Raw genomic sequence first — 15596 nt, 5'->3', positions numbered from 1 at the left:
CTTTCAGAATTTTCTACAGTTTATTGTGATCCACACAGTCAATGGCTTTTGCATAGTCAATGAAGCAGAAGTAGATGTTTTTCTGGAAATCTCTGGCTTTTTTGAGGATCCAGCAGATGTTGGCAACTTGATCTCTGGTGTCAAGACCCCCTCGACAAGCACTGTTTCTGAAAGCACGATATGGCAAGAGAATGAGAAACAAGACACAAGAATTCAGTGAAAAGCGAGGATCAGGGGACCAACACCACTCCAAGGTGAAGGTGCCGAAACTGAATTTAAGCCAGCTTTATTAATGAAAGAATATGTGGGGAGTTAAGCTCATGTGGCCTTCAGGGCCAAAGAACAAAATGATCATTAACCACTGAGTAACTAAGAAACAGTAGTCAATAACAAATCAGTAACTAAGACTAATATTCTTATCTATAGATTTTCCACCAGATACGTAAAACATGTGAGTCTGAGATGTCAGTTGAGAAACAGTCTGGGGTTGGTTTTCTGAACCCAGGATCATATCTTGTTTTCAAGACTATGAACTCTTCCTTCTGGACTTGTTCCAAGAGTCTCATGCCTTATAGCATCCAGTTTATCAATAATTATAAATTTCTTTTGTGGCCCTTACCGGGGCATGCTTTTCTTTTATTCTTCCTGTCTCCTATACTCTGGTTCCTCTGCCTTTTCTAAAACCGGCCTGAACATCTTGAAGTTCACGATTCACGTATTGTTGAAGCCTGGCTTGGAGAATTTTGAGCATTACTTTACTAGTGTATGAGATGAGTGCATTTGTGCACTAGTTTGAATATTCTTTGGCATTGCCTTTCTTTGAGATTGGAATGAAAACTGACCTTTTCCAGTCCTGTGGCCACTGCTGAGTTTTCCAAATTTGCTGCCATATTGAGTGTAATATTTTCACAGCATCATCTTTTAGAATTTGAAATAGCTCAACTATAATTCCATCACCTCCACTAGCTTTGTTCATAGTGATGTTTCCTAAGGCCCACTTGACTTCACATTCCAGGATGTCTGGCTCTAGGTGAGTCATCACACCATCGTGATTATCTGGGTCATGAAGATCTTTTTTATACAGTTGTTCTGTGTATTCTTGCCATCTCTTCTTAATATCTTCTGCTTCTGTTACCATTTCTGTCCTTTATCGAGCCCATCTTTGCATGAAATATTATCTTGGTATCTCTAATTTTCTTGAAGGGATCTCTAGTCTTTCCCATTCTATTGTTTTCCTCTATTTCTTTGCACTGATTGCATTGCTGTGGAAGGCTTTCTTATCTCTCCTTGCTATTCTTTGGAACTCTGCATTCAAATGGGTATATCTTTTATATTCTCCTTTGTTTTTCCCTTCTCTTCTTTTCACAGTGTTTTGTAAGGCCTCCTCAAAGAGCCAATTTGCTTTTTCGCATTTCTTTTTCTTGTGGATAGTCTTCATCACTGTCTCCTTTACAATGTCATGAGCCTCCATCCATAGTTCATCAGGCACTCTGTCTATCAGATCTAGTCCCTTAAGTATTATTTCCCACTTCCACTGTATAATCGTAAGGGATTGACTTGGTCATAGCTGAATGGTCTAGTGATTTTCCTGACTTTCTTCAATTTAAGTCTGAATTTGGCAATAAGGAGTTTATGATCTAAGCCACAAACAGCTCCTGGTCTTGTTTTTGCAGACTTTATACAACTTCTCTATCTTTGGCTGCAAAGAATATAATCAATCTGATTTCACCGTTGACCATCTGGGGATGTCCATGTGTAGAGTCTCCTCTTGTTTTGTTGAAAGAGGGTGTTTGCTATGACCAGTGCATTCTCTTGGCAAAGTTCTATGAGCCTTTACCTTGCTTCATTCTGTACTCCAAGGCCAAATTTGCCTGTTACTTGCTTTCTACTTTTGCATTCCAGTCCCCTATAATGAAAAGGATATCTTTTTTGGGTATTAGTTTTAAAAGGTCTTGTAGGTCTTCATAGAACCGTTCAACTTCAGCTTCTTCAGCATTACTGGTCGGGGCATAGACTTGGATTACCATGATATTGAATGGTTTGCCTTGAAAATGAACTGAGATCATTCTGTCATTTTTGAGATTGCATCCAAATACTGCATTTTGTACTCTTTTGTTGACTGATGGCTAGTCCATTTCTCCTGGGGGATTCTTGCTCACAGTAGTAGATACAATGGTCACCTGAGTTAAATTCACCCATTCCAGTCCATTTTAGTTTGCTGAATCTTAAAATATCGATGTTCACTCTTGCCTATTCCTGTTTGACCACTTCCAATTTGCCTTGATTAATGTACCTAACATTCCAGGTTCCTATGCAGTATTGCTCTTTATAGCATTGGACCCTGCTTCCATTACCAGTCACATCCACAACTGGGTGGTGTTTTTGCTTTGGCTCCGTCCCTTCATTGTTTCTGGAGTTATTTCTCCACTGATCTTCTGTAGCATATTGGGCATCTACTGACCTGGGGAGTTCATCTTTCAGTGTCCTATCTTTTTGCCTTTTTATACTGTTCATGGGGTTCTCAAGGCAAGAATACTGAAGTGGTTTGCCATTCCCTTCTCCAGTGTTCTTTGTAATATCAATAAATTGTAAAAAACTTAAATGTCTTTCTGTGGGAGAAATTATCAACTCATTTATAATAGAGTTGTATAATGGAATGCTGTTATTAAAGATAATGTTGGAAAATCCTTAATGATATGGACAAATCCTTATTATGGAATGAGGATGGATATCCTCTCCCCTTATATAGGAGGGAATCATGCAAGTAAAACTAAAACCAGATTGTTCTGAAGTGGTAAGGAAGGAGATAATGTTTATAATGTCTAAAACCTTGATTTTTTTTTAAATCAGTAAATAAAGAAGCCAGCATATTTGCCAAGAGTGTCTGTGATGGCATCTGGTTTAATTGGAATACATACTGTTTCCAAGTTGTTAATTGATTGGGCCTCTGAGTGTCAAGGACTTCTCTGGTAAAGAATCCGCCTGCAATGCAGGAGACCCCGGCTCGATTCCTGGGTCTGGAAGATCCTCCGCAAGTGGAAACTACCCACTCCGTTATTCTTGGGCTTCCCTTCTGGCTCAGATGGTAAAGAATGCACCTGCAGTGCAGAAGACCTGGGTTGGATCCCTGGGTTGGGAGGATCCCCTGGAGAAAGGAACAGCTACCCACTCCAGTATTCTGGCCTGGAGAATTCCATGGACAGAGGAGCCTGACAGGCTACAGTCCATGCAGTCACAAAGAGTAGGACATGACTGAATGACTTTCACACCGAATGTCAAGACTCAGTTCAGTTCAGTTCAGTTCAGTCACTCAGTCATGTCTGACTCTTTGCGACCCCATGAATCACAGCACGCCAGGCCGCCTTGTCCATCGCCAACTCCCAGAGTTCACTCAGATTCACGTCCATCGAGTCAGTGATGCCATCCAGCCATCACATCCTCTGTCGTCCCCTTCTCCTCCTGCCCCCAGTCCCTCCCAGCACCAGAGTCTTTTCCAATGAGTCAACTCTTCACATGAGGTGGCCAAAGTACTGGAGTTTCAGCTTTAGCATCATTCCTTCCAAAGAAATCCCAGGGCTGATTTCCTTCAGAATGGACTGGTTAGATGCAGTCCAAGGGATTCTCAAGAGTCTTCTCCAACACTGCAGTTCAAAGGCATCAATTCTTCAGCGCTCAGCCTTCTTCACAGTCCAGCTCTCACATCCATACATGACTACTGGAAAAACCATAGCCTTGACTAGACGGACCTTAGTCAACAAAGTAATGTTTCTGCTTTTGAATATGCTATCTAGGTTGATCATAACTTTTCTTCCAAGGAGTGAGCATCTGTTAATTTCATGGCTGCAGTCACCATCTGCAGTGATTTTGGAGCCCCAAAAAATAAAGTCTGACACTGTTTCCACTGTTTCCCCATCTATTTCCCATGAAGTGATGGGACTGGGTGCCATGATCTTCATTTTCTGAATATTGAGCTTTAAGCCAACATTTTCACTCTCCTCTTTCACTTTCATCAAGAGGCTTTTCAGTTCCTCTTCACTTTCTGCCATAAGGGTGGTGTCATCTGCATATTTGAGGTTATTGATATTTCTCCTGGCAATCTTGATTCCAGCTTGTGTTTCTTCCAGTCCAGCGTTTCTCATTATGTACTCTGCATATAAGTTGAATAAGCAGGGTGACAATATACAATGTCAAGATGATGTCAAGACTATCAGAGGCAAATTCACTATTGTAGTCAACAATGGCATGTTCTGGCCTATAGTTTAAACATCTTAAAATGTATTTCTAAATTAATTTATTTAAACTTAATACTCAGTTTTTTAGTTTCACAGCAAAAACGTATTCTGATTATTAATTGTACCTAGCTGCTATGAGTTTTCTTGCCTGGAAAATCCCATGGACGAAGGAGCCTGGTAAGCTGCACTCCATGGGGTTGCTAAGAGTCAGACACGACTGAGCGACTTCACTTTCACTTTTCACTTTCATGCATTGGAGAAGGAAATGGCAAGCCACTTCAGTGTTCTTGCCTGGAGAATCCCAGGGATGGGGGAGCCTGGTGGGCTGCCGTCTATGGGGTCGCACAGAGTTGGACATGACTGAAGCAACTTAGCAGCAGCAGCAGCAGCAGCTGCTGCTATGAGTTTTAAATACAATGTCTGTTAGTTCTTAGACTTTCCATATTTAATTTAAGCAAAGGTAATTTCTTTTAAAGGGTCAAGGAAGGTGATAAGTTTATGTTGGGGTTAATAATTTCACTTTTCTTAAGGGTTTACGGATTCTGTATCTGCAAATAACTACGTTCTGTGGAGCCGTGAAAATGCTGATGGACAATCTCTGAATGAAACTTCTGCCTTGAGATCTCTGATAAGATTTTTCTTTCCAACAAGTAAGTTCCTGCTTTATTTTATTCCTCCCAGGGTCCTCGTTTTGAAAACAGTAGTTAAATGTTTAGGAGGCAGTGTAGTCTATTGGTATTGGAGTGAGATACACCTGAGTTTTAATCCTGACTCTGCCCTTTGCCTTAGGCAAAATAACCTCTGAACCTCAATGTCTTCATCTTTAAAATGAAAATGCGTATCAGAAATATTTGTGAAGATAAATTGAGGTAGTATTTTAAGGCATTCCGTAAATGCTTGTTATTCTTTATATAATACTTTTCCTTTACAAATTTCTAAACCTCAGTTTACCTTAATGGCATTGCTTGAAATTTAGTCACTGACCCAATTTTGTGAAAGCAGTGCCTTCTGCGGCATTAATCAGGGTACTCTGTAGCTCTAATATTATGGAATATACCAGATGTTTCCCCATCTGTTTTTTTTTTTTTCAGTACCAAACCTCCTGTTTTAATTTTTTTAATATAAATTTATTTATTTTAATTGGAGGTTAATTACTTTACAATATTGTATTGGTTTTGCCATACAGCAACATGAATCCACCACAGGTATACATGTGTTCCTTATCCCGAACCCCCCTCCCTCCTCCCTCGCCATACCATCCCTTTGGGTCGTCTTAGTGCACCAGCCCCAAGCATCCAGTATCATGTATCGAACCTGGACTGGTGATTGATTTCATATATGATATTATACATGTTTCAATGCCATTCTCCCAAATAATCCCATCCTCGCCCTCTTCCACAGAATCCAAAAGTCTGTTCTATACATCTGTCTCACATATAGGGTTATCATTACCATCTTTCTAAATTCCATATATATGCATTAGTATACTGTATTGGTGTTTTTCTTTCTGGCTTACTTCACTCTGTATAATAGGCTCCAGTTTCATCCACCTCATTAGAACTGATTCAAATGTATTCTTTTTAATGGCTGAGTAATACTCCATTGTGTATATGTACCACAGCTTTCTTATCCATTCATCTACTGATGGACATCTAGGTTGCTTCCATGTCCTGGCTATCATAAACAGTGCTGCAATGAACATTGGGGTACACGTGTCTCTTTCAATTCTAGTTTCCTTCGTGTGTATGCCCAGCAATGATAAAAAGTTCAGGTTTCAAGTCACATTATCTTTGTCTTTTTGTGGTTCTGTATATAATGTGTTTATCAAGCACATGATGGCTCCTGAGATTAACCACAAATAAACACGTTTCATTTTGTACAGCATGTAGTGCCTTTTCAAGGAGAAAGTTCAAATAAATTGACATATGTGAATTACAAAGATGAAGCTTCTATTAAAAATCATGCAGAGTTTATTCTAACAAAATTTGATATACAAATATAAGCACAAAATTGTGTTCATTGTTTAATTCCAGACTCTACCACTGAATTCTTCTATGACTTTGCATAAATCTCTTCATGTTTCTCTATAGAGATTTCAAGTTCAAAACAAGCATTATAACACCTACTACTAATGAGAATAGCAAAATAAAGAAACTAAAGTAATTTGTTTAAAAGTACTTCTATGGTTAAATTGATTGGAGAAAGAGAAGTCTGATAAGATGGTTTGTTGTGAAGCTAAGAGAATAGTTTAATGAGTGTTGGAGTTGGTCATAAACAACAAATGATGATTCAAGCTTTAGAGCTCAAGAAGATAGCAGATATAAACTATCCCAAGCTACTTATAATAAGTACATTATACAAACACTGAAGCCACCTTTAAAAATAGTCAAAATAAAATATCTGCATTTATGAAATACTCCTCCAACCTAGTGCAGTAAGTTGAGTGAAAACCAATTTATAAATTGATGTTTTTGCCCAATAAAATCAAACTGTCCCATTTTAAGAGAAATATCTTACCTAGGTTGATTCAGAGCTTCCCTGCTGGCTCAGACAGTAAAGAATCCACCCGCAATATGGGAGACGTGGGTTGGGAAGATCTGGAGGAGAGCATATCAACCCACTCTAGTATTCTTGCCTGGAAAAATCCATGGACAGAGGAGCCTGGCAGGATACGGTCCATGGGGTCGCAAAGAGTCGAACATGACTGAGAGACTAAGCACAGCACAGGTTGATTCACATCTTTCAACAGTGATTAAATATTAATACTTATAAAATGTACATACCTTATTCTCAAAAAAGAAAAACAATAAGTTCATAAAATATAAAATACTTTTAGCCAATATATTTCTTCCCTTATGTAACTAAAAATGAATATCCGTCCCACATAAGCACTAGCAAAAAGACTGTCATTTCATTGTTAGACTGTTTTTAGTATTTTAGTAGGCATAGCAACCCACTCCAGCATTCTTGCCTGGAGGATCCTATGGACAGAGGAGCCTGGCAGGCTACAGTCCATGGGGTCACAAAGAGTCAGACATGACTGAAGCAACTTAGCATGCATGCAGAGTAATAGATTCATCTCTTGCAGATTTAAATGATAATGTTGAGACAGACAGGGAACCTTGAGAGGTCCCATAGTCCTCCTCCCTTTGGACAAAATCATATACTTACAGCTGATAAAAATTGTTCTACCTTTTTATTATTCAAAATTAGTGATTTGAATCTGAAAGCTAATTTTAGTATCTGGCATAAACTCCGGTTACTAATTTAGATATAAAATAACAGAAGCCCAGCATTAGAAGGGACCTTACAGATGATCTAGCCCAGTCTCTTCTATGATTTAAAATCTTTTCTTGTATGATTTTCATTCTTGGAAAGTGGTCTTTGAACAATACCAATAGTACTCTTGCCTGGAAAATCCCATGGACGGAGGAGCCTGGTAGGCTGCAGTCCCTGGGGTTGCTAAGAGTCAGACGCGACTGAGCGACTTCTCTTTTCACTTTTCACTTTCATGCATTGGAGAAGGAAATGGCAACCCACTCCAGTGTTCTTGCCTGGAGAATCCCAGGGACAGGGGAGCCTGGTGGGCTGCCGTCTATGGAGTCGCACAGAGTTGGACACGACACGACTGATGCGACTTAGCAGTAGCAGCAATAGTAAGGAACTCAGCACACAGGAAGTTCATCAGCTCTCTGACCAGAGCCTGACAGTTGTCACTCTTTCTTGAGTGTGTGATGTCCAGGACTGCACATGGTATTCCAGATGCAGTCCATCCTGGGGAGGAGAGTCACTCTGGGCCTGGCAAGATTGAAGAACAACCTGTTTAGAGTATAACAACAAAGTAGGCTAATCTCTCACATGTCTAAAATGTTTTGGAAATGAGTATCCAGGCCAACCAGTAATGTATTAAATTTGTAACCTCGCACAAGTTCCTCTGATCTTTTATTTCTTAATTTTAAAACTGGAGATTATAAAACCAATTTTAAGAGTTTGTTGTGAAGATTAGAAATAATATGTGTAAAGCAAGATACTTGGCCCAAATAGATGACTAATGAATGGTAGCTGTTATTATTTTTACCTGAGCTTCAGGAATTGTCAATCTTTAAAGAAGCGGAATATAATAAGAACATACCAGGAGGTAATAATATAACCATTATGTTGTTTTTTGCTGATGTTGAAGTGCTTTAGAGTGATTGTAAAACATCACTTAGTGAGTGAAGTCCCTCAGTCGTGTCCAACTCTTTGCGACCCCATGAACTGTAGCCTACCAGGCTCCTCCATCCTTGGGATTCTTCAGGCAAGAATACTGGAGTGGGTTGCCATTTCCTTCTCCAGGGGAACTTTCCAACCCAGGGATCGAACCCAGGTCTCCCGCATTGCAGACAGATGCTTTAACCTGTGAGACACCAGGGAAGCCCAAACATCACTTAACTACTTTTCTAAGTCTGTAGTTGTTGATAATATTGGAGATTGATTCTATGCTGACCTTAAGCCATACTGTAGAGGTTTTCTTTTTGAATAAAAATCTGATATCTGCCTATTTAGTTGTCATTTGTTTCTCATATAAAGCAGGATGTTTTAAAAAAATCAGCTATTTGAGCTTGTGAATCTTACAGATTCAGTTATATATGAACTTATTGTAGTTGCATGAATCTTGGTATTCATGCCATAAATTATTGCCTATTCAGAATTAGAGTTGTAACTTAAGGCCAAAAGGAAGAATCTTAAAACATGTTGCAGTGCCAATATGATTAAGTGTTGACAGAAACTAGGTTGATGCCAATAATATTACTTTATTTTCTAGCAGTGAATGGTGTGAATTTTACTTGCATGCATTTTCATTGATGAATTCAGTACATTTCTGTAGCTTAGTAACATTGAATAAGAGGGTATCTGTGGTATTCTTTTAACAAGGTGTTAGTTTTAAAGGCATTTGGCCTGTTCTAGCTATTTAACACCTTCTGTTCTGTGTTATATTTGTATCACTACTGCTCAACTTATGTTTAAAGTAATTTTAAAACTACCTTATCAATGATCTGTTAACAATTTATATTTTTCTGGAGTTCATCTAGAATTGGAAATGTGATGTAAAGTAATTTTGTGATAACTTTTATTTTTTCAGCATTCATTACTATTTATATATGCCGTTCAATCTTTTCTTTAAATGTACAAGCTGGTTTGTTTTTGTCTTTCATAATTATTTAATTTAGGGGGAGTGCTTATTAACCATGCTGAAATCTCTTTCTTGCATTTTGTTTCTAAAAGCATGCGTTCCAGTGGAGGGTCAGGTGCTAAAGCCTTGCAAGCAGGGGCAAGATCTTAGCAAGGATGAATGTTTGAAATACAAATGCTGTTATTCTACACTTAAGACCACTACGGTTAGCTGTTTTGCCCCGCTGAGAGACAGTAAGTTAATCCTTTTACATTTATTATATTTCTGTTTTTTAAAATTGAATAAACAGGTCACAGTGGCATATGTTTACTGTTGGATCTCTTAGCTTAACCCTTAAAGGAGGCTCCCAGCCCTAGAGCAATACTACCATCTATAGAAAGGCCTGGAGACCTCTATTCATGAGCTGTTTCTGCTTAGTCCTTAGGTGTGACTATGGCGGGTTTTTGTTGTTGTATTTATTATAATTTTTCGGCCAAGTGGCATGTGGGATGTTAGTTTCTGAACAGGGATCAAATCCACACGCCCTGCATTGGAAGAATGGAGTCTTAACCGCTGGTGCCTGCATGCTCAGTTGCTCAGTCAGTTGTGTCTGACCTTTTGTGATCCCATGGGCTGTAGCCCACCAGGATCCTCTGTCCATGGGATTTTCCCGTCAAGAATACTGGAGTGGGTAGCCATTTCCTCCTCCAGGGATCTTCCCTACCCAGGATCCAACTCGCATCTCCTGCATCTCCTGCCTTACAGGTGGATTCTTTACTGCTGATCCAACGGGGAAGCCCCTTAATCACTGGACCAGCAGGGAAGTCCTCACTGTTGCATTTTGAGTTTGTTTTAGTCACTATCTTCTCCCATAGATCACAGGCTTTATGAGATGTAACCATCCATGTGCCTGGGAGACAATACCAGTCAGGCATGCCTTAGCTTACTTTCTCTTCCCACCTTCTCTTCCTGAGTAGAATTCTTCTCATTTATCTTTTTCTTCAGCATCTCAGTATGTAACAGTAAATTGAATGTTTCTTGTTAAGTCTGTTGATCAGTTTCTTTCTTTGTTATTTTGTTTATGAATTAGATTCTTCTCTTAAGATTTTTTTTTTCTTTACAATGTTTTGAGCACCAGACCATCTGCTTTTGCTCCTTCATTTGGATAGTGGGGACATACTACCAGTTGGTCCCCTGATGGACATATTTGATTGATATGATTAAGCACTAACAAATGGTACTAAAAATGCATGCAGAACAGTGTCTTAGGTTAATATAGGCCCCATTCAATTGTTGCTGCTGCTGCTGTTGCTAAGTCACTTCAGTCGTGTCCGACTCTATGCAGCCTCATGGACTGCAGCCTATCAGGCTCCTCTGCCCATGGGATTTTCCAGGCAAGAGTACTGGAGTGGGTTGCCATTGCCTTCTCTGCATTCAATTGTTGAGCATCTAGTATTAATGATAGAAACCTAAACTCTATCGTGAATATAGTATTACAGTTTTAACAGTGTCACATGGTGTTATAATTCATTCATTGATTTAGTCTTTATATTATGTGTGAAAAAACATTTGATTCTTGTAGAGGGAAAAATTGAACCATGACTTACAATCCCCCCAATCATATTAGAATGCATTTCCCAATGAATATAAGAATAAAATATACTTAATCACCTACAAATTCTTGATTTTTCATTTAATATAATGTTTTATATTTAGAAGTAAACATTTAAGAAACCATTCCTTTCTCAAGTTAGCTATTCATAGATTGATTCACTCCCTGAGTATTCAAGAATGTATAACATATGGCCAAGGAAAAAACATGCTTACATCACAGGAAGAAACATATATAGTCTGAATAGTAATAAGCTAGTATATTAACAGAAACAGGATTGTTTTGTTAAGGCTTCCTTTGGGGTTGTTGTTCAGTTGCTAAATCATGTCCATTGGAGAGAACACACAAACTGAACTTTTAGTTGTGTTCCTAGAACATTTCATAAACTACTGCTGCTTATAGAGTACCAATGATATTTACCTGCCATGTAAGAATATCTCATTTTACTTTATTAACTAATAGTTTTTTAAATAAAGCCTTTATGAAAGAGCTCAGATTTGCTTCTCTTGCTTAAGTCATAAAAGTAACAGGATATAATTAAACCACCAGAGCCTACGCAGATGTTCCGGATGTTTGGGTTTGGTGTGATGAGCATGATATTCCTGGGATGTCTGCCCATTTATTGCTGCTCTTTTTGCTGGAGAAGGTAAGCAAACAACTTTTATTTGCCAATTGCTGAGTATACTTCAGCATTCCTGTGTAGACACATTCATTCATAGCTTCAAAAGTACAGGGATTACGTTTCGGTCCATTTTGCTTAACAGAAGGTAGCTTGGGAAAAAGTTAAGTTACCAGAATATTTCTTCATGCATGCTATTTTAATTTTTCCACCCATTTAAGACATCCTCTTGCATGTCCTAGTTTGTACATTCCCTCATCAAACAAAACAAAATCCCAATTGAAAGGAAAAATAAATCAGCGAGGTGAGGGTATGTGGAGTAGAGGTGGTTAACTGCAAATCAGAAGGATTCCCAGAAGCGCTACTCTCCATATAATAGATGGTCATCTACTATTGGGTTTGAAAGCCTTGATCTGACTTCAAGCCAATTTGTATCAGATTTCTTATCAAAATCCCAGTGGGCTGTTGGCATGATGCTTGTAAGTTTTTTTGTTTTTTTGTTTTTTTTTGAAATAGCTTCCCGCCTACTGAGACAGAGTGTGTGTAGAGGTAGAGAGCAGGGCCAGGACTAAGATGGAGTGAGTGAGGTGCTCACTGTCAGGTTTGTGCAAGTGCAAGGTTGGCACTAGCACAACCCTGAGAACAAGTACCTATTAAATTTTCTGATAAAATGCCTGTTGAAGATTAAGCATCTTTTATGTTTTTATTCGAGTTAAATTTCACTGGAAGATTTAGACTATACACGTTACCTTATTTTGCATAAAGATTCTTTTTTCTTTTCTGTACCTTTTTTTTTAAGTCTAGTGAATCTGTCATCTTCCTCATTGTATTTTCAATTTATAGCAAAGTGCCTCAGATACAGTGGATGCTTAATATATTTTTATTGAATAAATGAGTATTTGAACAAATAAAGGAATACAGTGGTTGGAGATGGCTAGCCTGGAAGGCAGTTCTATATTGATTTAAAAGTTCTCATGCTTTCATAACTTTCTCAGACAAATTTGAAGACACTGTTGGATCACAGCCTTTCTTTCAGTTTTTCCAGTTTGCATATAACTGTCAATTTTTTTCTCAGTTTTTACTTAGTTTCCTATACTGAGTGAGTTATCTCTATTCCTAGGCTTATTTCTTTTGTTTCTTTTCACAGGTGAATGGGAATAGGGGTAGAATCTTTGAAACTTTCATCTTCCCTTCAGAGCTTGTGTTCATGTAAAAGAAAACCCATGAGTAAAACTGAAATATTTCTTAGAAATAGGTGGCTAGGATTCAGTTCAGTTCAGTCACTCAGTCATGTCTGACTCTTTGTGACCCCATGGACTGCGGTACAACAGGCCTCCCTGTCCATCAACAACTCCCGGAGTTTACCCAAACTCATGTCCATTGAGTCGGTGATGACATCCAATCATCCCATCCTCTGTCGTCCCCTTCTCCCGCCTTCAATCTTTCCCAACATAAGGGTCTTTTCAAATGAGTCAGTTCTTTGCATCTGGTGGCCAAAGTATTGGGAGTTTCAGCTTCAGTATCAGTCCTTCCAATGAACACTCAGGACCGATCTGCTTTAGGATAGACTGCTTGGATCTCCTTGCAGACCAAGGGACTCTCAAGAGTCTTCTCCAACACCACAGTTCAAAAGCATAAGTTCTTTGGTGCTCAGCTTTCTTTATGGTCCAACTCTCACATCCATACATGACTACTGGAAAAACCATAGCCTTACTACACATACCTTTGTTGGCAAAGTGATGTCTCTGCTCTTTTTTTTTTTTTTATCTGCTCTTTAATATACTGTCTAGGTTGGTCATAACTTTTCTTCCAAGGAGTAAGTGTCTTTTATTTTCATGGCTGCAGTTACCATCTGCAGTGATTTGGGAGCCCCCCAAAACAGTCTATCACTGTTTCCACTGTTTCCCCATCTATTTGTCATGAAGTGATGGGACCAGATGCCATGATCTTAGCTTTCTGAATATTGAGCTTTAAGCCAACATTTTCACTGTCCTCTTTCTCTTTCATCAAGAGGCTCTTTAGTTCCTCTTTGCTTTCTGCCATATGGGTTGTGTCATCTGCATATCTGAGGTCATTGATGTTTCTCCTGGCAATCTTGATTCCAGCTTGTGCTTCATCCAGCCCGGCATTTCTCATGATGTACTCTGTATATAAGTTAAATAAACAGGGTGACAATATACAGCTTTGACATACTCCTTTTCCTATTGGGAACCAGTTTGTTGTTCCATGTCCAGTTCTAACTGTTGCTTCCTGACCTGCATACAGATTTCTCTGGAGGCAGGTCAGGTGGTCTGGTATGCCCATCTCTTTCAGAATTTTCCACAGTTTATTGTGATCCACACAGTCAAAGGCTTTGGCATAGTCAATGAAGTAGAAATAGATGTTTTTCTCGAACTCTCTTGCTTTTTTGATGATCCAACGGATGTTGGCAATTTTATCTCCAGTTCTTCTGCCTTTTCTAAAACCAGCTTGAACATTTGGAAGTTCACAATTCACGTGTTGTTGAAGCCTGGTTGGAGAAGTTTGAGCATTTCTTTACTAGCGTGTGAAATGAGTGCAATTGTGCAGTAGTTTGAGCATTCTTTGGTATTGCCTTTTTTGGGGATTGGAATAAAAACTGACCTTTTCCAGTCCTGAGGCCACTGCTGAGTTTTCCAAATTTGCTGGCATATTGAGTGCTGCCGTTTCACAGCAATCTGTTAGGATTTGAAATGGCTCAACTGGAATTCCATCGTCTCCACTAGCTTTGTTCCAAGTGGTGCTTCCTAAGGCCCACTTGACTTTGCATTCTAGGATGTCTGGCTCTAGGTGAGTGATCACACCATCATGATTATCTGGTTTGTGAAGATCATTTTTGTATATTTCTTCTGTGTGTTCTTTTTCTTTTTTTTCTTTAATTTATTAAGATTTTTTTTTATTACTTTACAATATTGTATTGGTTTTGCCATACATCAACATGAATCCGCCACAGGTATACACGTGTTCCCCATCCTGAACCCTGCTCCCTCCTCCCTCTCCGTACCATCCCTCTGGGTTGTCCCAGTGCACCAGCCCCAAGCATGTATTCTTGCCACTTCTTCTTAATATCTTCTGCTTCTGTTAGGTCCATACCATTTCTGTCCTTTATTGAGATTTTCTTTTCATGAAATGTTCCCTTCGTATCTCTTAATTTTCTTGAAGAGATCTCTAGTCTTTCCCATTCTGTTGTTTTCCTCTAATTCTTTGCATGGATCACTGAGGATGGCTTTCTTATCTCTACTTGCTCTTCTTTGGAAATCTGCATTCAAATGGGTATGTATATCTTTCCGTTTCTCCTTTGCTTTTCCCTTTTCTTCTTTTCACAGTGATTTTTAAGGCCTCCTCAGTGAGCCATTTTGCTTTTTTGCATTTCTTTTTCTTGTGGATGGTCTTGATCCCTGTCTCCTGTGCAATGTCATGAACCTCCATCCATAGTTCATCAGGCACTTTATCAGATCTAGTCTCTTAAGTATTATTTCCCACTTCCACTGTATAACCGTAAGGGATTGATTTAGGTCATAGCTGAATGGTCTAGTGATTTTCCCGACTTTCTTCAATTTAAGTCTGAATTTGGCAATAAGGAGTTCATGATCTAAGCCACATTCAGCTCCCAGTCTTGTTTTTGGAGATTGTATAAAGCTTTTCCATCTTTGGTTGCAAAGAATATAATCAATCTGATTTCGATGTTGACCGTCTTGTGATGTCCATGTGTAGAGTCTCCTCTTGTGTTGTTGGAAGAGGGTGTTTGCTATGACCAGTGCATTCTCTTGGCAAAACTCTATAAGTCTTAGCCCTGCTTTATTTTGTACTCCAAAGCCAAATTTGCCTGTTACTCCAGGTGATTCTTGACTTCCTACTTTTGCATTCCAGTCCCCTATAACGAAAAGGACATCTTTTTTGGGTGTTAGTTTTAAAAGGTCTTGTAGGTCTTCATAGAACCATTAAGCTTCAGCTTCTTCAGCA

The 15596-nt window shown here is 38.9% G+C and overlaps 1 protein-coding gene across 1 annotated transcript in view; it reads left to right on the top strand.

Annotated features, from left to right (window-relative positions):
* FMR1NB (fragile X mental retardation 1 neighbor) overlaps nt 1-15596 on the top strand; it is a 54323-nt gene that overhangs the window by 27099 nt on the left and 11628 nt on the right. Inside the window, exons 2-4 of the mRNA XM_005700467.2 lie at nt 4763-4882; nt 9498-9638; nt 11546-11642. Of these exons, the coding sequence (XP_005700524.2) occupies nt 4763-4882; nt 9498-9638; nt 11546-11642 (358 nt within the window). The remainder of the gene's footprint in view (nt 1-4762; nt 4883-9497; nt 9639-11545; nt 11643-15596) is intronic.

Source organism: Capra hircus, unplaced genomic scaffold (assembly GCF_001704415.2).
Source record: "Capra hircus breed San Clemente unplaced genomic scaffold, ASM170441v1, whole genome shotgun sequence".
NCBI classification, from domain to species: Eukaryota; Metazoa; Chordata; class Mammalia; order Artiodactyla; family Bovidae; genus Capra; species Capra hircus.
Note: the sequence above shows the minus strand (reverse complement) of the source record. Positions and strands in the feature narration are given on the sequence as shown.